The 22,600-nt window shown below is 38.9% G+C and overlaps 1 protein-coding gene across 1 annotated transcript in view; it reads left to right on the forward strand.

Moving 5' to 3' along the window:
* Positions 1-19,556: 19,556 nt before the first annotated feature.
* Positions 19,557-22,600, forward strand: part of ALDH8A1 (aldehyde dehydrogenase 8 family member A1) — a gene marked incomplete at its 5' end in the record, with an annotated part of 63,748 nt that continues 60,704 nt past the window's right edge. Inside the window, one exon of the mRNA XM_053712194.1 lies at positions 19,557-19,727. Coding sequence (XP_053568169.1) covers positions 19,557-19,727 — 171 coding nt within the window. The remainder of the gene's footprint in view (positions 19,728-22,600) is intronic.

Raw genomic sequence — 22,600 nt, forward strand, 5'->3', positions numbered from 1 at the left:
AATCCGGATTTGAAATGGATCCGAATAAACTTTCTTCCATTTTGGACTGGCCTAGACCTGATTCTCTTAAGGCCCTACAACGGTTTCTTGGCTTCGCCAGTTATTACAGGAAATTTATCAAAGGATTTGCTTCTATTACTACTCCCCTTACGTCACTCACTAGAAAGGGGCAAGATTGTAAAGAATGGCCCCCAGAGGCTATTAAGGCATTTGAGTCCCTCAAAAAGGCCTTTTCTTCTGCTCCCATACTCCATCACCCAAATCCGGATTTTCAATTTATCCTAGAAGTGGATGCTTCTTCTGTTGCTGCTGGCGCTGTTCTTTCCCAACGAATACCTTACACGGGTAAGATTCATCCTGTAGGTTTCTTTTCCAAGAAATTTACTTCTTCTGAATTAAATTATGACGTTGGCAATAAAGAGTTATTAGCTATCAAGATGGCTCTGGACGAATGGAGGCATTGGTTGGAGGGTACTACCTTTCCATTTTCCATACTCATGGATCATAAAAATCTTCTTTATCTCCAAACAGCCAAACGATTGAATTCCAGAACAGCTCGTTGGTCTTTATTCTTCTCACGTTTTAATTACAATCTTTCCTATATACCTGGTTCTAAGAATATAAAAGCGGATGCCTTATCCAGACAGTTTCAATCTACCTCTACTCCAGAATCTGGTACCATACTTCAACCACAAGAAGTCATAGCTCAATTATCAACCTCTTGTTTACAGGACTTACAGTCTGCTCAAAAGGATTTTCCTTCATCCTTCAAACCTCCTGACGGTTTATTATTTGTTCCTGAACGTCTCTGTCCAAAAATTCTACATTGGGCTCATTATAGTCCTCTCTCTGGACATCCTGGCATCAGTAACACGACTCAGAATCTCAAACAGTATGTCTGGTGGCCTACTCTCACTCAAGATGTTAAAGATTATGTCTCAGTTTGCACTCAATGTGCTACAAATAAAACTCCCCGTCAACTCCCTTCTGGTTTACTTCAACCGTTACCCATTCCTCACCAGCCTTGGACCCATTTATCTATGGATTTTATTACAGACCTTCCTCTTTCTGCCGGAAACAACACTATTTTAGTGGTGGTCGACAGGTTTACGAAGTCTGCTCATTTCATTCCTTTGCCTGGTCTTCCATCTGCCAAGGGACTTTCTGAGCTTTTTCTTTTGCATATCGTGAGATTACATGGTTTTCCTATGGACATCGTCTCCGATAGAGGGGTACAATTTGTTTCTCGGTTCTGGAGATGGCTCTGCAAACATTTTGGCACTACAGTCTCTTTATCAACTTCTCATCATCCACAGTCTAATGGCCAAACCGAGAGAGTAAACCAGTGTCTGGAGACTTACCTTAGACATTATGTGGACCATCATCATTCTAATTGGACTCGTTATCTTCCTTTGGCGGAGTTGGCCCATACTGCTCGTTACAATTCATCTCTTCAGTCTTCTCCCTTTTTTGCAGCTTACGGATTTCAACCCAGAACATTTCCTCTGTATACTTCCTCTTCTGAAAATCCTGCTTCTGATCAAACTGCTCGGAGATTAACTCAACATTGGCGTAAGATACGTGTTCTTCTTTCCAAAGCCTCTATTCGATACAAGTTTTTTGCTGATCGCAGACGGAAGAAGGCTCCTAATTTTCGTCCTGGAGACAAGGTTTGGATTTCTACTCGTCACCTTCATCTCAAACAACCTTCTACTAAATTGGGTCCACGATATGTGGGTCCTTTCCGAATACTGGATCAAGTTTGTTCTACTGCATACCGAGTTGCTCTTCCCAAGACTCTCAAAGCTCATCCTGTTTTCCATGTTTCTCTCCTGAAACCGGTGAGATCTAACAGATTTTCTAAGTCTCTGCCCAAGCCTCAGCCTCTCTTGGTACAGGGACAGCCTGAGTTTGAGGTTGCTCACATTCTGGATTCCAAACTTCGTGGCAAGAAATTATACTATCTCATCCATTGGAAGGGCTATCCTGTCACAGAGCGGACTTGGGAACCAGCCCGACATGTACACGCCCCTGCTTTGATTAGGGCCTTTCACAAAGCTTATCCTGCTAGGCCTGGTCCTGTCCCCCGGAGGGGTCCTTGAGGGGGGGGTGCTGTCATGCATCGGATCCGCTCATTGCCGTGTCGCCGCGGCTCACGGATCTCCTCTGTATCACATCACGTTGCCTAGCAACGTGACGCGGTATCTGGCACTCCTCCTGACGTCAGAGTCTCCCTGCCTTCAAATCTCGGCGGGAGATCTTACTCGGGGCCCGTTTGTTTTTTCTCTCCCTCTTCATGCCGGACCGGACCTGTGTGAGTAAAGTTCTGATGTCTCTTCTTCCTCTGCCAGAATCTCCTTGCCTGAATACCTCTTTGTATGTTTGCTAACTTCTAAAGGAATTCCACTCTGTTTGTTTGTTATCCTGCTTAAGGGGACATCTGCTTTAACAAACCTGCTAAAAAGAATACTTCATTGTTTGTTTGCTAACCTGCTTAAGGGGACATTTGCTTTAACAAACCTGCTAAAAGGAATACTTCATTGTTTGTTTGCTAACCTGCTTAAAGGGACATTTGCTTTATTCAAATCTGCTAAAAGGAAAACCTCTGTTTGTTTGCTAACCTGCTTAAAGGGATATTTGCTTTATCCGGACCTGCTAAAAGGAATATCTGTTTGTTTGCTATCCTGCTTAAAAGGACATTTACTTATCACTTGCTAAAATGAATTTCACTTAGTTTTATTTATCTTCTTAAAGGGACATTTGCTTTCATCAATCCTGAGTGGGTCACGTCCTGGATATTTCTCAGTGTGCTAGCGTGCGTTTTACTTTTCACTCTAGCAGTTGGGTTGAATCCTGGGCTGATCCTTTACGGCTGACAATTTCTTGGTGTAAAGATCATGTTTTTCCTGGCATTCTTTGAGAATTCCTAGGTTTTAGTAATCTTTGCAGGATGGTTTGGATAAGGGTTTATCCACCAATTTTTTTAAAGAGTCAGATTTCAGCTCTTCAAGATTGCTAATCTTCTAGATATTTATACTTTTGTTCAGGCTTTGGCTAGAGTTAAAGGGACATACAATCCTAACTTCTTCTTTCATGACTCAGATAGAGCATACAACTGTAAACAACTTTCTAATTTACTTCTATTATCATATTTTCTTTGATATTTTTAAGGGAGTACAGGTCCTGATAGTATTTTGAGAAGATCTGCAGAAGTTCTTCTGACGTTGTTAATGTTTTGTCTTCTTCATGTAAGGAATCAATCAAAGATGAACTTGTATCCCTTTTAACTAAGCTAGCGAGGATTTTCCCTGTTTTATTTCCATGTCTCAATAGCTTAGCCTGAAATCTCAGGTCTTTCTGAGATGACCGATATAAAAGAAAGGAGTCCCTTTCCTTTAATGCCCGAGTATATCGTGCCCAGCTCTCAGATGTTTTCTCTAAAAGATAATATTTTTTTCTCTAAAAAGATCATCTAAATGAATTAGATACGGACTTCAGAATTTCCTTTTCCCTAAGTTTGAATTTCTTTGTCTTGTTTATGCTATAAGCTAGGATCTCCCCCCTGAGTACTGCCTTCGCAGTTTCCCAAAAAATAGTAGGACGATTAATGTAGTCACGATTAAAAGAAATAAACTCTTCAAACTTTGATTTGAGCCAATTTTTAAACTTGAGATCTGAAGCCAAGTAAACTGGAAAATAAAACTCCTATAGTCAAATAGCCCTCCGCATAAGTCATAATATTCGCTTGACGTGTTTTCTAGAAAGGCAAGCTAAAATCATTGGGAGCATATATATTACAAAATGTATATAATACTTTGTCTATTTTAATTTTTACCATTAAGAACCTTCCCTCTAAGTCTGCATTAGTATGGAGAACTTGATACTTTAGCTTCTTTCCTAAAAGAATCGCAACCCCTCCTTTTCTTTGTACACTGTCGGAGGAGAGAACCTCCTTGACCCATGAGCATTTGAGCTTAAGAACTTCCTCCAATTTTAGATGGGTTTCCTGTAGAAAGGCAATATCAGTGTTTATTTTTCTTAGGTGAGATATTATTGTTTTTCGTTTAATAGGAGAAGTAAAACCCCCAATATTCCAAGAGGTTAGCTTAAATCTATTTATCGCGTCTACCATCTAGGATAGAAAAGAGAATAAGCCTTTACATGGGGAGAAACTGAAAATACCAAAACCACCATCCAAAAAAGAACCAACATAACAAATATGACCGGGAAGGGAAGGGAAACACAATCGGGAAAGGGTGAAAAGAAACGAGGGGAAAAAAAGTAGAAAAAAGGGCATGTAATTTTAAACAACTTCTAAATTTACTTTTATCACCAATTTTGCTTTGTTCTCTTGGTATTCTTAGTTGAAAGCTAAACCTAGGAGGTTCATATGTTAATTTCTTAGACCTTGAAGACTGCCTCTAATCTGAATGCATTTTGACCACTAGAGGGCATTAGTTCATGTGTTTCATATAGATAACATTGAGCTCATGCACATTAAATGACCTAGGAGTGAGCACTGATTGGCTAAAATGCAAGTCTGTCAAAATAACTGAAATAAGGGGGCAGTCGGCAGAAGCTTAGGTACAAGGTAATTACAGAGGTAAAACGTGCATTATGTGTTGGTTATGCAAAACTGGGGAATGGGTAATAAAGGGATTATCTTTCTTTTTAAACAACAAACATTTTGGTGTTGACTGTCCCTTTAAAGAGAGAATCGTATATTTGGTTTCAAACAAACAATGTCACCACAGTGGCATATTTCAATCATCAAGGGGGGGGGGGGCTCACAGTCCACTAGCAATGAAATAAGTATCTCAAGTACTTTCTTGGGCAGAATCCAACTCTTTTCTAATCACTGCGATTCCTATACCAGGTGTAGACAATTGGGAAGTGGATTTGCTCAGCCGTCAGACTCTACATCCGGGGGAGTGGTCTCTCCATCCAGATGTGTTCTATCATATTGTGCAGATGTGGAGTCTTCCAGACATAGATATGATTGCCTCTCGTCTAAACAAGAAACTTCCCAGATACCTCTCCAGGTCCAGGGATCTTCAGGCTGAATTGATGGATGCTGTAGCAGTTCCATGGTTTTATTAACCTGCTTACATTTTCCACCTCTGGTTCTACTTCCCAGAGTGATCTCAAAGATAATAATGGAACAATCTTATGTATTTCTGATAGCACTAGCATGGCCTCACAGGTTCTGGTATGCGGATCTTGTCCGAATGTCCAGTTGCCAACCTTGGTCACTTCCTCTAAGACCAGACCTTCTGTCTCAAGGCCTGTTTTTCCATCCGGATCTCAAATCTCTAAATTTGAAGGCATGGAAAATGAACGCTTAGTCCTTAGTCATTAAGGTTTCTCTGACTCTGTGTTTAACACTATGATACAGGTTTGTAAGCCTGTTTCAAGGAAAATATATCACAAGGTTTGGAAAACCTATATTTCATGCATGATTATTCTTGGCATTCTTTTAGGATTCTACAGTTTCTTCAGGATTGTTTGAATAAAAGTTTGTCTGACAATACTTTGAAAGGGCAAATCTCTGCTCTTTTATTATTTCACAGAAAGATTGCTAATCTTCCTGATGTTCAGTTTCATACAGGTTTTGACTCTTTAGACATTAAACTACTTTCTTGGAAAGTGTTATTTCTCTTGGCTATCTATTCTGCTAGAAGAGTTTCTGAATTGTCTGCTCTCTCTTATCTGATTTTCTATCAAGATAAAGCTGTTTTGCGGACTTCGTTTAAATTTTTGCCTATATTATAAAATTATAAATATTTTTTATTGAAGTTCACTTGTAGGCATACAGACAATTATCATTGGTAAGTAATAGAAAAAAAATGCAATGTACAATCAAAATAAACAAACATACAAGGACATCTCTTGTTCCTATGGCAACTTAAACATTTAGTACAAACAATATTCTGATAATATTCTGATAATATCCTGATAATACATAAGGTCACTCTTGGCCCCTTAAGTTTGCGAAGAATGCAACACTAAGGGGGCAATCTGAAATAAAAGGAGACCAGTCTTGGGTCCCAGTTGGTGAACCTATTTTTTTATTTTTATATAAACTATCTGTGAGTCAGATATTTTTTGGTTTATTTATACTTAAAGTAAAGAAAACTCAACGCGGTATAATTGGGAAATATATAAGTGAGATAAGGTTAACAGTAAAGGGGGTTTCTCCCAAGGGACGCTGTGCTATGTCTGAGATAGCTCAATGGGAATAAAGAGGCTGCTAGTATAGAGTAGTAAGAATTACTCAGCATATAAAATAATTTACCTCACAGCTTGTGGTATCCGAATAATGCGAGGACTCCTAGCATTTAGTTATTATTCAGTGTTCGGTCTTGCAGACATAACATATTTACAGATGATGATTAAGGGTACTAAAATTGGAGAGATAAGGTGGATTAGGTCACATATTTATAACTCAAGTACTCTGCATATAGGGCTTAATAAACCAAGATAGCGGCACAGTGATATTGGCATCTTGCTTGACTTATATCAGTCAGTAAAGCAGCATTATTTATGCTGTAATTTGGTTATGTCAGCTAAGAGTTGTGGGTTGTGAAGGTCAAATGTATAGGCGACTGCAGTTACCAGTTATTTCTGGCTGGGATCCTTTTTGGTAGTAGGCAGACATTTGGCATTACATAAATACTATATTATACATGTATAGACAGAATCCTTATATTACTAGAATGCTTAAGTTGCGCCCCTCCAGCCGCGAGCAGTGCTCTTTCAAAGCTAATGGGTAGAGGAAAGGGATCTCTATCTAAGGAGCTGTCAAAGCTCAAGGTACATTAATATGATGTAAACTAGAGTCATACTTGAGTAGAATCATTTGGAAATACTAGTAGCTGTCAGGGAAAAAGAGAAGAGTTCCCACCTAGTGTCACCATCTGCAGTATAGTTTCTAAAAGGTAATGAGAGCTCCAGTAACTGCACTAATAATGAAGTTAACATAACACCTTAAGGGACCTTTGCATTGATAGACAAAAAACACAAACAGATGTAAAACATTCAGATAATTACAGTACATCTATAAAATACCCTCACACATAGGTGTAGTGACAAAGGGATGATTAGTACTTTGACTGCGTGTGAGCCCTTAAAGAAAATAAATAGCACAAAACAATGCACAAACAGCACCTTAAGTTCCCAAATTCCCTTTTTCAATTCAGGGTTAGTGGTGACCGGTGGGGTAGAGGAGACTGCCTTCCTCTCAGTATTCCAACAAAAAGAGTGTCCACAGCACCAAGTAAATGAAAAGAGGTTTATTCTGGTACAAACATTAAAACATGTTAAATGTTTGTACCAGAATAAACCTCTTTTCGTTTACTTGGTGCTGTGGACACTCTTTTTCTTAAAGAAAATAAACATATGTGTTTGAGAGAATAACTATTAAGACTAATAGACCTACTGATTTGAGCTTCTTCAATGTGTGCTAAATCAAGTCCTTCAGGAGTTGTAAAGTGCTCAGCCTACTCTGAGGCAACAGGAGATATTGCCCCTTACAAAATTAACAGTCTTGATGGTCTTCATGTTTCCAGGTGAGAAAAGTTGCTTTGGGTGGCTGGAACTCGCTCCACGACTGGTTATGTACATTTTTTCCTTCCATCTTTAGTGGGTGACACTGGAGAGTAGATGTATCGCTAGGGTGCATTCTTTTTGTGACCGAGTTGTTTCCTGGCCTTGGGGTATGTTTCGGACTAGAGGTCCTTTGTGTGAACAGTCCTTAAGTATTAAGGTGGAATGGGTCACGACAACGCTATCTTTTCTGGTCCACGGGGAGATAACATTGCTGGTAACAGTCCAATCTGAACTGTCAGCTGCAATCTCCTAGTCTCCTACTGCTGACACCCCAATAGCGAGTGCAGATCTTTTTTATGGTTGTCCTGGGTAGTGAATGAGTGCTGGGGCCCCAAAGCACTCACACTGTGCCCAAACAGGTTCCAGATGAGAAGTTAGATGAGATACATAGGTGTCACCAGGGTTAAACACCATGCGTAGTGTTTCATCAAAGGCAGCATGGTATTCCGCTAGATGATAGCTCATCTCCTCCAAAATATTAATGACACTCTCCATATTAATCCTCTGCATGAGACGTTAGTCAGGCACATGAAATAGAATTATAGCAGTATGGGCAGTGATTTGCAAGATAACACTGCAAGTGACGACAGAAACACGAGGGTGCTCTGCCGGGGGGTCAAATATGAGGCCACAACCTCCAATGAGCTCCGGTAAGCTAAAACTGACTCTAATCCTGAAAAAGACAGCTGCGATGTAGCGAGTATACTCTCTTATAGAATATATAGTGCAAATCTGCACTTGATCAGATGGTAAAGGTTAGATTTTTTTAAGTTTAGATCCAAGGTCTGGAGCAACCAGCAGACATGCGACCTGTCAGGGCTGTTGCCCGGAAGTTCCCCCCAAAGTTGTGAATTCTAACAACATCAATAGGGAAATTATTGTTCCTTCCTTGTCTCCTAATACTAAAAATACTCTTGAAATCTTATTTGGAGGTGGGGCAGTCTCCACCTCAGAGAATAACAGCTCATTCTACAAGATCAGTGGCCACAAGAATTAAGCTTCAGTTGATCAAACCTGCAAAGCAGCCACTTGTCTTCTTTGCATAAATTTACTAAATTTTACCATTTTTATGCTTTTGGTAGAAATGTTCTTCAGGCAGCTGTCTGTTTGATTCTAGTGCCTATGATTTCAGTTTTTTTTTTTTAAGAAAACAATCATTTTTCTGGATTTATTTTCTCAACAGAAATAGCTCCCTCTATATTTACTTGTGGACTTCCACATCTTGGGTATTATATCCCATCAGTAACTAGCTTGTGGACTCTCACCACCTATAAGAAAAAAAACATAATTTATGTAAGAACTTAACAGATAAATTCATTTCTTTCATGGTGGCGAATGTCCACGAGACCCACCCATTTTTTGGGGGTTATGATTTTTTTTGTATAAAGCACATTATTTATCCTGTTCTTTTTTATGCTTTTACTCCTTATACACCTCACTAACTTGACTATACATTAAACTGAGGTATGAGTGAGGTGGGAGGTGTATTTATAGGCATTTGAGGTTTGGGAAACTTTGCCCCCTCCTGGTCAAGTAGATGAAAACATGTAAAAATCATATTTATGCAATATTCATATTTACTGCATATTCACATTCCAATGTTTTTCACGTATGGAAATATGTTCTAAGTATATATATATATATATATATATATATATATATATATATATACCATCAGTTATATATAGAAATATGTATTTATGAATACATAAATCATCTTGTGCTATGTGAAGAACATTGGAATGGGAAATATTCATATTTTAATGTTGGGTTAGCGCACTTGAGAATATGCAATCAGGTTTGTGTGTGTGAGTAGGGTGCTTTTCCACTTTTTTGCTCCGTTGACTTCTATGGGAGAATTGGTTATTGCACATGAGATATTGTAAGTTCTGCTTTTTACTCTCGTCGGATTAGCACGCATGCGATAACTGTTTACTTTCAACTTGTAATACAAGTGCAAGCCAATGCGGGCAAGAAGCTTACTTAACTTAACTTGTAATCTTGCCCTTTGTGTCTTAGAGCTTTAAAGAGTTGTGTTGACGCTAATATAGTTTTCAGACAAACTTCTAGTTTGTTTGTTCTCTTTTCTGGTTACAGGAAAGGGCTGAAAGCTTCTCCCTTTTTTTGTCTTCTTGATTGAGATTTCTAATCTAAGGCTTTTTTTTTTTTTTGAGGCAGGTTAGCCTCCACCTTTACGGATCACTGCTCATTCTACTAGATCAGTTGCCATTTCTTAGCCTTTTAGTAATGAGGCTTCAATTGTCCAGCTTTGCAAGGCAGCTACCAGTAACTTGGTCTTTTTTGTATACTTTTACTAAGAGCTATCATTTTGATGTTTTTGCTTCTTTTCAGACAGTCTTTGGTAGGAAATCCTTTAGGTAGTTGTCTCAGGATGATTCTTTGCCTGTTGGTTATTTTTTGTTGCATGGTTTTGCCCTTTTTTTGCGTTCTTTTTGAGTTGTGGATTTTGTTTTTCATTGGAATAAGATGTTTTTTAAATATCACCCTTTATGTTTCATTACTCGTAAACTCTACAGCTTGGGTATTAGTTCCCAGGGGTAATGGATTGTGGACTTTCACCACCTGTATGAAAGAAAACATAATTTATGCTTACCTGATAAATAAATTTATTTCATGGTGGTGTCCTACCTCTTTGCTTTGCTATACATTAGACTGAGATACCAGTGAGGTGGAAGGGGTTACCTCCCAACTGTCCCTATTTGAGAGGGACAGTCCCTGATTCTGTGCTCTGTCACTCTGAGACAGCCAAATGTCCCTCTTTACAGAATGTTCCTTAACCCCACCCATAAACTGCCCTGACACACCCACAGACCACCCAGAAACACCTACAATCCCACCTACCAACCACCCATGATCCCTCCCCTCTTAACACATCTCCACCCACAAAATGATGACAAGATCCTATCAACCTCCTGTGTCCCTCATTCTCAGCCACAAAGGTTGGGAGGTATGGTTTTATAGAGCTCGGGAATCTTTGCCTCCTCCTAGTGGCAGGGAAGAGTAATTCCCAGGAGTAATATTATAACGATACAACTATAAATGTGGAACACAACTGCAGGTTAAAATGATAGATTGTTTTCACTAATGTAGTGGATCCCCTATGGGAAGAGGAGATCCTTTTTTATCAGTGATATTAATATTTTCTTAATACTGTATAGTTGTTACACAGTAATTGGTTGAGAGAAAGAGATGATTCTAGCTCTCTTAGTACTGTATTGCAATGAGAGATGATATGACAAAAAGGTAACAGGTGTTAAACACAGGGTAACTTTCCAGCAAGAACTAAAGGAAAGTCTCTTATAACAAAAAACACGGTTCCTCTGCTGTTGGTCCAAACAGTTACTTAGTAGTATATTGCAGGGATATTGGAGAGATAAATGGATCCCAGTGTAATTACAATACAAGCAGTCAGTTCCGTGTGTTTAAACAAACACTGATACAGCAACAAAAGTGTCAAGAAGGCTTCCGGCATATGTATCCTATCAAGAGGTTAAATGTAAGTAACAGATCTCAAATGTACCTGAATGTCCAATGATTTGAATACTGATCCGTTCCTCTGCGAGCTTCCCTGCTCGGTAATCATGGCAATGTGTCCGGGAGAACCGGAAGTGATGTCACGTCAGTCCGGTACAGCAGTTCTTGAGACTTACCGGGTAAGTAAAATAAGAAAGCAAGTTGTTAGTGGAAGTCCCGAATTTACCTGCAGTCTGATTGTCCCAATAGTGAACTGTAGCATACAGCAAAATCAGCAGCTTAGTAGTTAGTGCTTCACGGCAGCTTGTAATACAGGAAGGGAGACCACTGTAATCCGTTTTGGGAGATAGTAGAAATGCTGAAAGAGGAAAATACAAGTCAGTGAATAAATTACAACTTTATATTTATCAGGCTTGTATCACACCTAACTTAGGCTAGGTTTCCAGAATACTGAGCAAGGTGTGTTGGGAGAGCACCTGTTTTAAAGGAGGTGTAACCAATCAGCAGCAGGGAGATGAATAATCCTTAAAGAGACAGTGAGAAACCCTGACATGACCCCCCTCTCAGGGTCGCTGTTCCACAGCGAGAGGACGAGGACGTTCAGGGTGTCTGCGATGAAAAACAGAGATCAAACGAGGAGCATTTAAATTGGATACAGGTTCCCAAGAGTCCTCATCCACCGAGTAGTTTTTCCATCTCACCAGATATTGCAAGACTCCTTTGTGATATCTGGAATCTAAAACTGACTCAACCTCATATTCATCCAAAGCTAGTCCGGGATCAGTTGGTGGGAGTAATACCTGCTCATCTCTTGTCCTTATGTAAGGTTTTACCAAAGATACGTGGACAGTAGGATGTATCTTCATTGTTGCAGGTAACTGCAATCGAATAGCATTTTTGTTTACAATTTTCTGAACGGGAAAAGGTCCAATAAAAAGAGTGGCTAACTTTTTTGAAGGGATCTGAAGCTTCAGATTTTTTGTGGAAAGCCACACTAAGTCTCCTATAGAATATGTTGGTGGTTTCCTTCGACGAAGATCGTAGTAATGTTTCTGAGTATGTTGAGCGCTTAAGATATTTTCTTTTATAAGCTTGAAATTTTCTTGTAGGGTGTTACATAAATCGTCAACTAATGGCGAATCAGGTGACCCATTTTTTGACAGTGGGAAATCCGGATGATAAGCGTAGTTCGCATAAAACGGTGTCATCTTTGTAGAGGAGTTAATTGAGTTGTTATATGCGAACTCAGCCATAGAGAGGAATTTTATCCAGTCTGTTTGATGGTATGAACAGTAACATCTGAGGTAATGGTCGAGCCATTGATTGAGTCTCTCAGCTTGACCGTTGGTCTGTGGGTGAAATGCTGTGGTATAACGGTGGTCCATTTTAGTCGACATAGCTTAGTCCAGAATTTCGAAGTGAATTGACATCCCCTATCAGTTGTCAAGATGGGGGGTATGCCATGTAACTTAACTATGTGGTCGATAAAAAGATGAGCTGTTTCAGAGGAGGAAGGGACCTTGTGATAGGGAACGAACTGAGCCATTTTAGTGAACAGATCTATGACTACAAAAATAGTTGTTTGTTTGTTGGATGGGGGCAAATCAACGATAAAGTCCATTGACACATGTTCCCAGGGTTTCTGTGGAACAGGAATGGACATTAAGAGTCCATACGGTGGTTTCCTCTCAGGTTTGGAAGTGGCACAAACCTTGCAAGTCTTGATGTAGTTTTGAACAGTTGTTTTCATCTTAGGCCACCAGAAACTGCGTTTTATTCGCTCCATGGTCCGTCGGACACCAGGGTGTCCAGCAAGGGGTGAATCATGTGTTGACTGTAATAGTTGTAATCTCATATGAGAGGGCAAATAAATTTTATCCCCGTGATAGTATATTCCAGAGGTTTTTAAGAGATTGGGTTCTGGGGAAAGAGGTACATTCCTACAGTAATCCTTGAGTTCATCAAGTAATGGGATGGACAACCCGATAAAACACTCTGGAGGAACAATAGAAGTCCTAGTGTGCAAGGTTGTAGGCTTATTAGGGATGCGAGATAAGGCATCTGCCTTGCCGTTTTTTTCTGCAGGCCTATAAATGATGTTAAAATTGAATCGATCGAAGTAAAGGCTCCATCGTACCTGACGAGCCGAGAGTGTTTTATTCCTTTGGAGGTACTGGAGGTTCTTATGATCTGTGAAGATATTGATTGGTAGTTTAGTTCCTTCCAGGAGATGCCTCCAATGCTCTAGAGATCGGCGGATTGCCAACAACTCCTTATCCCCAATAGCATAATTTCTTTCAGCTGGAGTCATTGTTTTTGAATAGAAAGATATGGGATGTAGCGGTTCTTGTAAGGTTTTCTGTTGGGACAAGACAGCTCCAATTGCATAATCAGAGGAATCGACTTCCAATGTGTATTGATATTGTGGGTTTGGGAATTGAAGAATAGGTGCAGATGTAAACCTGGCTTTTAACAGATTGAATGTGCTTTTGGCATCAGAATCCCATCTGAATACCGCGTTAGAGCCAGTTAATCTTGTCAAAGGTTTTACCAGTGTGGAAAAATTCTTTATGAATTTTCTATAATAGTTAGAAAACCCTAAAAATCTCTGTAGATCCTTTTTTGTTTTAGGTTCTGGCCATTCTAGTACGGCGGTAACCTTTTCAGTCTGCATTTGTATTCCCTTGGGTGAGATGTTATACCCGAGGAAGGAGACATGATTAGTATGGAATTTACATTTTTCGGGTTTGGAATACAGCTTATGGACTCTAAGTCTGGAGAGGACCCAACGCACTTGTTTTTTGTGTTCTTCCATAGTTCTGGAATAAATGAGGATGTCGTCGAGATAGATGACTACGCACACGTCCAACAAATCACGAAACACATCGTTGATGAAGTGTTGGAACGTGGCGGGGGCATTACATAGGCCGAACGGCATTACCAGGTACTCAAAAAGACTGTACCTGGTCCTAAATGCCGTCAGCCACTCATGACCTTCCTTTATCCGGATGAGGTTGTAGGCCCCTCTTAGGTCTAATTTAGAGAAGATGGTAGCTTCAGAGAGTCTTTCGATCATCTCCGGAATTAGGGGTAAAGGATATCGATTTTTTATAGTGCACTTATTAAGTTCACGATAATCTATTATGGGTCTGAGACTGGAATCTTTATTGCGGACAAAAAATATACCTGCACCAGCAGGGGAGGTGGAACTCCTGATGAAGCCTTTCCTTAAATTCTCCTCCAAATACGTTTTCAGGTGTTCTAGTTCTGGGGGACTTAAGGGATAAAGGTGTCAGCATGGTATCCTTGCACCAGGTTGGAGGTCTATGTGGCAATCGTATGCCCTATGGGGTGGTAAATTCTCAGCCTCAGTTTTGCTAAAGACATCTAGAAAGTCTTTGTATTCTGAGGGTAAATCTTCAGATTGGGGGTTAGTGTGAAATAAGAATTGATCATGGAAACAGGTTTCTTTGCAATAATCTGAAACAAAATTTATTGTGAATGGAGACCATACAATTGAAGGGTTATGGAGTTTAAGCCACTCCAAGCCTATAACCAAAGTAAAATGAGGAGAAGGTAAAACATCAAAAGAAATCATTTCAACATGTCCTGAAATGTTAGCATATAATGGTACAGTCTCTTGAGTAATAGGTCCGGAGGTCATAGGGGAACCGTCTATGACCTTGATTGGAATAGGGACTTTCTTTGTAATCAGTGGAATGTTGTTGGTTAGGCAGAACTCTTCATCAATATAGTTCCCTGTAGCACCAGAATCTATTATGGCGTCGTTAATCGTCAGACGTTTTTGATCCAGCTGCAGAAAGAGAGATAAAGTACAGTAAGAATTTGGAGCTTTAGGCAGAGATAGTATAGAGGTGTATGTTATGTGTGACATACCTTTCTTGGTTTTTGTCAGAACTGCGCAATCCTGGACAGAATGGGAGGGACTTGCGCAGTACATACATAGGTTTTTTTACCTTACGTCGTAGTTTTAACTCTGGAGTGAGGGGACCCCTTAGGAATCCAATCTCCATAGCCTCGGTCTGAGGTTTGGAATGACTGTAGGAGCTAATACCTGTTGAAATAACTTTTAGGCTTTGTTTCTACAGTATAACGTTCTGCTTTTCTTTCACGTATGCGTCTATCGATCTGGGTGGCAACTCGCATAAAGTCATCCAAAGTTTTTGGCAGCTCAATCCTTGCGAATTCATCTTTTAGCGCCTCTGATAGGCCTAAACGGAACTGATTCCGCAAGGCAACGGGGCTCCAGAGCGAATCAGCAGCGAATTGTTTAAAATCCGTAATATACTCCTCCACAGGCCTTTTGCCTTGTTTGAGGCTCCTCATGGAGGTTTCTGCGGTCAATTGTATATCAGTGTCCTGAAACAATTCATCCATAGCTGAGAAGAATTCATTCAGGGACCCCAGTATGGAGTCATCGGTTTCAAAGAACCGGTCTGCCCAATTCCTGGGTTCCCCTCTGAGAAAGGAAATGGTAGTTAGAACCTTCACTCTCTCAGTGGGGTAAGTACGAGGTTTCATCAGAAATAGTAGGTGACATGCATTCTTAAATTGCCTATAAGTTTTTCTGTTCCCTGAAAATGTTTCTGGCAATGAAACTTGGGGTTCCGCTAATATTTCCAACTGGTTAGATTTAACAGCAATTGAATCTCTTATGACACCTTTTAAAGCAGCATTTTCTATACGTAGGTCATGTAAGCCTTGGGCTAGCTGATCTACTTTTTGGGATAAGTTGAAAACAATCTGGGGTAACTCTGCTGGTTCCATTTCCTTTTTGGGGCTCAGTATTATATAACGATACAACTATAAATGTGGAACACAACTGCAGGTTAAAATGATAGATTGTTTTCACTAATGTAGTGGATCCCCTATGGGAAGAGGAGATCCTTTTTTATCAGTGATATTAATATTTTCTTAATACTGTATAGTTGTTACACAGTAATTGGTTGAGAGAAAGAGATGATTCTAGCTCTCTTAGTACTGTATTGCAATGAGAGATGATATGACAAAAAGGTAACAGGTGTTAAACACAGGGTAACTTTCCAGCAAGAACTAAAGGAAAGTCTCTTATAACAAAAAACACGGTTCCTCTGCTGTTGGTCCAAACAGTTACTTAGTAGTATATTGCAGGGATATTGGAGAGATAAATGGATCCCAGTGTAATTACAATACAAGCAGTCAGTTCCGTGTGTTTAAACAAACACTGATACAGCAACAAAAGTGTCAAGAAGGCTTCCGGCATACGTATCCTATCAAGAGGTTAAATGTAAGTAACAGATCTCAAATGTACCTGAATGTCCAATGATTTGAATACTGATCCGTTCCTCTGCGAGCTTCCCTGCTCGGTAATCACGGCAATGTGTCCGGGAGAACCGGAAGTGATGTCACGTCAGTCCGGTACAGCAGTTCTTGAGACTTACCGGGTAAGTAAAATAAGAAAGCAAGTTGTTAGTGGAAGTCCCGAATTTACCTGCAGTCTGATTGTCCCAATAGTGAACTGTAGCATACAGCAAAATCAGCAGCTTAGTAGTTAGTGCTTCACGGCAGCTTGTAATACAGGAAGGGAGAGAGACCACTGTAATCCGTTTTGGGAGATAGTAGAAATGCTGAAAGAGGAAAATACGAGTCAGTGAATAAATTACAACTTTATATTTATCAGGCTTGTATCACACCTAACTTAGGCTAGGTTTCCAGAATACTGAGCAAGGTGTGTTGGGAGAGCACCTGTTTTAAAGGAGGTGTAACCAATCAGCAGCAGGGAGATGAATAATCCTTAAAGAGACAGTGAGAAACCCTGACAAATATATTGTCGACTGTCACCACCATCAAAGAAATTAATTTAACAAATATGCATAAATCATGTTTTTCAACAATGTTATGACACTATATTTAATTCAAATAATTTACTTGTATGTCATTCTTAGTTTTGCTTCAAGAAACCTGGTACACCCCATGCCCTATCAAAGAAAACCCAGGGCCCACCCAGAAAGCTTTTTTTATTTTTTATTTTTTCTTCTATACTGTGTAAAACAGGTCTTACAGCATCAGCTAATGGGTTGTAAAGGGTGTTCCTTGGCCATGTTTGATGTGTTCTTCCTGCCCTCACCATGGTCATTAAAGGCATATACTAGTGTAAAAATAAAATGCTCTATTTCTTTGGAGCATTTGATTTTGAAACAAATCTTTTTCCATTACCATGAGGTCAATTTTCTGTTAATAATCATTTGCTACGTTATACTAAAGGATTGTGATCAACCCCTACATGTGTGTGAGTATACAGCTTGTGATTAAACTAGAGTTAGGTGTTCATGACCTAATCATCTGGAGCAGTATGTGGGTATTCCAGCAGTGCAAATTTGACTACAGGTTTAATCTGACTCAGTAAACACCTTGAGGTTTTAATAAACATATTTACAGAAAGAGAGGCACTCGACTGGGAATGAACAATGACTCAGTAGTTTGTTCTTTGGTGGGTCTTCTCCACCCACGTCTGGTTCCCCCATTACCTTTAGAGAGATATTCCCCGTGATAATAATACACATGTTTATAGAAAGAGAAGCCCTCAGCCAGGAACGAACAGCATCTTAGTAGCTTCTTCTTTGAGGGGTCAACAAGTGGAAGTAGTCTTTTATAGCTCAACTGTGCTTTTTATAGAGAACTTTCCAGAAGTATATTAGTCTGATTCCGCCTGAAAAAGGACAGCTCAGGCCTGAAACACCAGTCAATCCTCCTCTGAATACATAGTAAAACAAATTTGTCCTATACTTTTATTGTTTATTTTGCCCCTTTTTTATGTAATCTCTGAAAACTGTGGATTTTCTTATACTCAGAAATGGAAATACTCCCTACTGACTTTTCAAGGCCAACCCTGCTGCATATATTTCCCTAATTGTCATTCACTGATAATAACTGCAAAATAATGTCCTTTATACTAACTTTGTCACTGTGGCCAAATTTGTTGTGTTCAGACTAAAGCCTAGATCAGCTCCTTCAAATAAGAGAAATGGTTGATGGAGATTGGCTATTAAAAAGCAATTGCAGCGAACAAGATGTGAATTTTTGTTTTATTTTAATTAAACTTGGCTGATAAGTTATTCTATAGCAAAGCAACAGAAATGTCTTGTAATTACAATCTGTTTAATGCCCCTTTTATCTTTTTGAAGAAATTAGTACTTATTAAAATAAGTGAACTTGTTACTCTTATGAAATTTTATTTTTCACACTAGAATCCCCCTTTAAGGATTTTAACCCTGCATGGCTTGCTGATCTATCTCACTGTCTCATAACAGTTGCTAAATAATGACTGACTGTAATACTAGAAGCAATTACAAGTTAAATTGTACTAACAACACATTTTGATTTGTATTTGCTTTACACTGAGTATTTTATGTTAAACCTTTTAGCACAATAAACCAACTTTTCCAAGAGGTCTATTACTTTTTATTACTTTTTATAGAAAACAGATTGTGTGAGTTCCAGGTTCAACTGACTTTCTTACTGAACTATTTCACTGTCCCTTTAAGGTATGAAAGCTTCAGTGAATGAAAACATGTTTCTGCTATTATTTTAATCATTTGAGACATTTAAAACCTTAAAATGTACGTGCTGTGGTTAGGTACACTGTACTACTATACTTGCTACTGAAAAATTAAAGAAATGCATTGTTTAAGGGACATGAAACCCAATTTAGAGCATCCAATTTTAAACAATTTTCCTTTTATTATATAATGTGCTTTATTCCCTTGGTATTCTTTATTTAAGGAGCAGCAACGCACTACTGGGAGCTAGCTAAACACATTGGATAAGCCAATGACAAGAAGCATAAATCTACAGCCGCCGATGGACAACATTGCTGCTGCAGAGTCTAGCTAGGTATGCTTTTCAACACAGGTTACCAAGAGAACAAATAAAATGATATAATAGAAGTAAAGTGGAAAGTTGTTTAAAATCGTATGCTCTATCTGAAAGTTTAATTTTGACTTTACAGTCCCTTTAAGTAACACAGTAAAGCTGAATGACTGTATACCAATTTTTAAAAACTAATTAAAATATAAAAAGTTTAATGGGAAATGAAAGAAAAAGTGCTTTTTAGTATTGCACTATTTGTATATGTGACAGTCTTGAACTAGCAACACACTACTGGGAGCTAGCTGAACCCGTCTGATGATCCAATATGTGCATAGCCACTAATCAACAGCTAGCTCCCAGTAGCTCATTGTACATAGTTATATGCAAACAACAGTGCAATCAAAAATGCTATTTTATTTTTTGCAATTTTATGCCCTTGTATAGTAAAAATAATTTAGCACTTAATATATGAAGTCAGCAGTCTGTTCATCCATGAGTTGTTTCTGCAGGGAAAGGAGGAGTTATTTCTGACCTGTAACATTACTTTTGTAGTCCAAACTCCAACATTGCCTCAATCTGTGTAAATCCCTGCAAATACAAGGCAACCGCAGCTCAACATGGAGGAACAGCCAAATCTATTAGTGCTTGAAAATTTTATTGGTGGTAAATTTGTTCCCAGCAAATCACACATCAATTCTTATGATCCATCTACAGGACAAATATACTGCAAAGTGCCAGACAGTGGTAAAGAGGAGGTGAGAAAAGCATTTTGATTAATATTACCATTTCTTGTTGTAAATGCTTTATATTTATGTTACAGCAGGGGGAATGGTAACAAGCAATTAACAAATATTATCTGTTCTTGATTAGAATGTGTAACCAATAAAGGTGATTTTTTTTAAAGCATTTATTTACTTTAAATCACTTTAAAGGTGCATTAAACACTTTGAGATGGTAATATAAATGATAAATCATATTTATAAAACCAATTCTGCAATATACTTTAATTATTTATTTTGTCCTCTTTTCCTGTAATTCCATTCTGAAATTGTGAGCTTGTCAGTTCCTGTTAGAAATGGAAGTGCAGAACACTGTTAAATCCAGCACAACCATTGGCTGCACACTCTAGTGACCTATTTATAACTGTAACTGTCCCTAATTGGCCACAGCAGAGAAGGTAACCTAAGTTACAACATGGCAGCTCCCAGTGTTTTATAGACACTAAAACTTTACACTTATATTGTCAATATTTAAACAGCTATGAAACTTTAAAAAATACATCTACATGTTAGTCTCAGACTAATCTTTTCTTTGAATGCATCATTCTATCTAGCATTTATTTAGTGTTTAATGTCCCTTTAATAGTATGCTTTATTGGAAACAGGATTGAATAGGTGATATATTTCATATACTTTATGCTCTGTAGACGATTTCAATAAAATGTCTGTAGTTTACAAAAATGGATTAAAGCTAAGAATGTTTGTTTATATCACTGCATATAAGAAGCAATGAAAGACAAAATTGGGTTTTATGTCCCTTTAAATACATCCTGCTTTGGTGTAAACCATGTGCTTGTTCCACGCTCCCTAGGAGGCCAAAAAGCGAGTTCTGTAGCCAGCAAATGCTGCAAATCAATTAGCTCTTTAGGCAGTTGACAGCATTGGAAAAACCCAGGTTACAGGTTTTGCTTTTTGGGAGCGTAGGAAAAAGAACATGTTTTGCACAAAAGCAAAAGATGTTTAATGTCCCTTTAATTACATATGTTGTAGTTTAAAGGGACATTAAAGTAATAGTAAACTATATTATATATTAGATTAAATATAACGGAAGTTTGTGATTAAACGGACAGTCTATTCAAAATTGAACTTTCATGATACAGATAGGGCATGCAATTTTAAACAACTTTCCAATTTACTTTTATCTTGGTATTCCTAATTGAAAGCTAAACCTAGGTAGGCTCATATGCTAATTTCTAAGCCCTTGAAGGCTGCCTCTTATCTGAATGCATACAAATTATATGTATATAAATAAAATATTTAAAACAAATAACATAAATAATGATTGTAATATAGGTGTAGCTGGCACTTAGATTAAAGAGGCTGATTTTGAAAAGGTTTAATAAACCATCACTTTAAATAATTTTTTTCCAATTGTTTTGCATTTTTGAATGGATCCTGCATAAAACTACTTTCTTTTTATGTTGGTAGAGGTGTTCCGTGTCCACTTACAGAACTGTGGGAGTTGTCCTAAACAATCAATCAAGCTATTTGAATGTCAATAGAGATGCATTGTGCACAAACATGTATTTCCTGATCATTTGAATATCAATTTATATAACTACATTTAAAAAGACAAATACAAAAAAACAGAAGCGCAAAAGTCTGATCTAAGTGTAGTACCAGGGCCGGACTGGGAATAAAAAGCAGCCCTGGAAAAATATGAAGACTGGCCCTCTTTTCTGTTGAGTCAGTAGAATGCACATGCCCCATTTTTCTCAAAGGGGATTACTGGGATACTCATTCTTCCAATATTTTTTTCAGAATCAAATTATATTATTTTGTATTGAATTAAAGTGCCAGCTTGTTTTAAAGGCACCCTACAACCCAATTGCATGCAATAGTCACCCCTTTAAAGTGTAGCTTCCCAGCCCCAGCTGCTGCAGCCCACCATGAAATCTCCTGGTATCCTGGTAGGCCAATCTGGCCTTGTATAGTACACACTTACATTTAAAAACCTCAAAGCATTATGAAGAATCTTATGCACACAAGTATGTAGTGCCCAACTGTGGGAAAAGGGGAAGGAGTCTCTCGGACCTGTTGCTGTTTCTGCACCTGTGTCCGCAAAGTCCCATATGTCCCAATAGGTTTAGGAAGTCGGATGTATCGGGTCTCCACAGGTACCGGCTCCTATTTTTATCCCCACTGTCTCCTTAATGTTGTATGTTGTACCCAGAACGTTACCTTACCCTATTGGGACATATACTGACAATGGTGCAGTATTAAAAGGATTTTGTATTGAGTACTACTTTATTATTATTATTATCAGGTATTTGTAGAGCGCCAACAGGTTCCGCAGCGCTATGAACATAGGTGGTATATAAACGATTACAGGTATCAAATGGGAAGAGAGGGTCCTGCCGAGAGTTGCACTGTTGTAGTCGGCTCTTATGAAGATTAACTACAAACAGCTGGGCTCATAGGCCTACATGCTATGGGGTTTTAGGGGATAGAGGAGATAGGAAGGTTAGTGTAGGTTGTAAGCGTCCCTGAATAGTAGAGTCTTCATGGAGCACTTGAAGCTTTTAAAACTAGGGGAGATTCTTGTGGAGCGAGGCAGAGAGTTCCATAAGATGGGAGCCAATCTAGAGAAATCTTGAAGACGGGAATGTGAGGAGGTAACAAGAGAGGAGGAGAGTAGGAGATCATGAGCGGGGCGAAGGGGACTGGAGGGAGAGTATCTGGAGACAAGGTCTGTGATGTAGGGGGGAGAGCAGTGCAATTGAGGGCTTTGTATGTCAGAGTGAGAATTTTGTGTTTAATCCTGGAGGCAAGAGGAAGCCAGTGAAGGGATTGGCAGAGAGGACTACACTTAGATCTGGCTTTAGCGCTTCTGTCTTTTTGTATTTTTC

The sequence above is a fragment of the Bombina bombina genome, chromosome 4 (genome assembly GCF_027579735.1).
Source record: "Bombina bombina isolate aBomBom1 chromosome 4, aBomBom1.pri, whole genome shotgun sequence".
Lineage (NCBI taxonomy): Eukaryota > Metazoa > Chordata > Amphibia > Anura > Bombinatoridae > Bombina > Bombina bombina.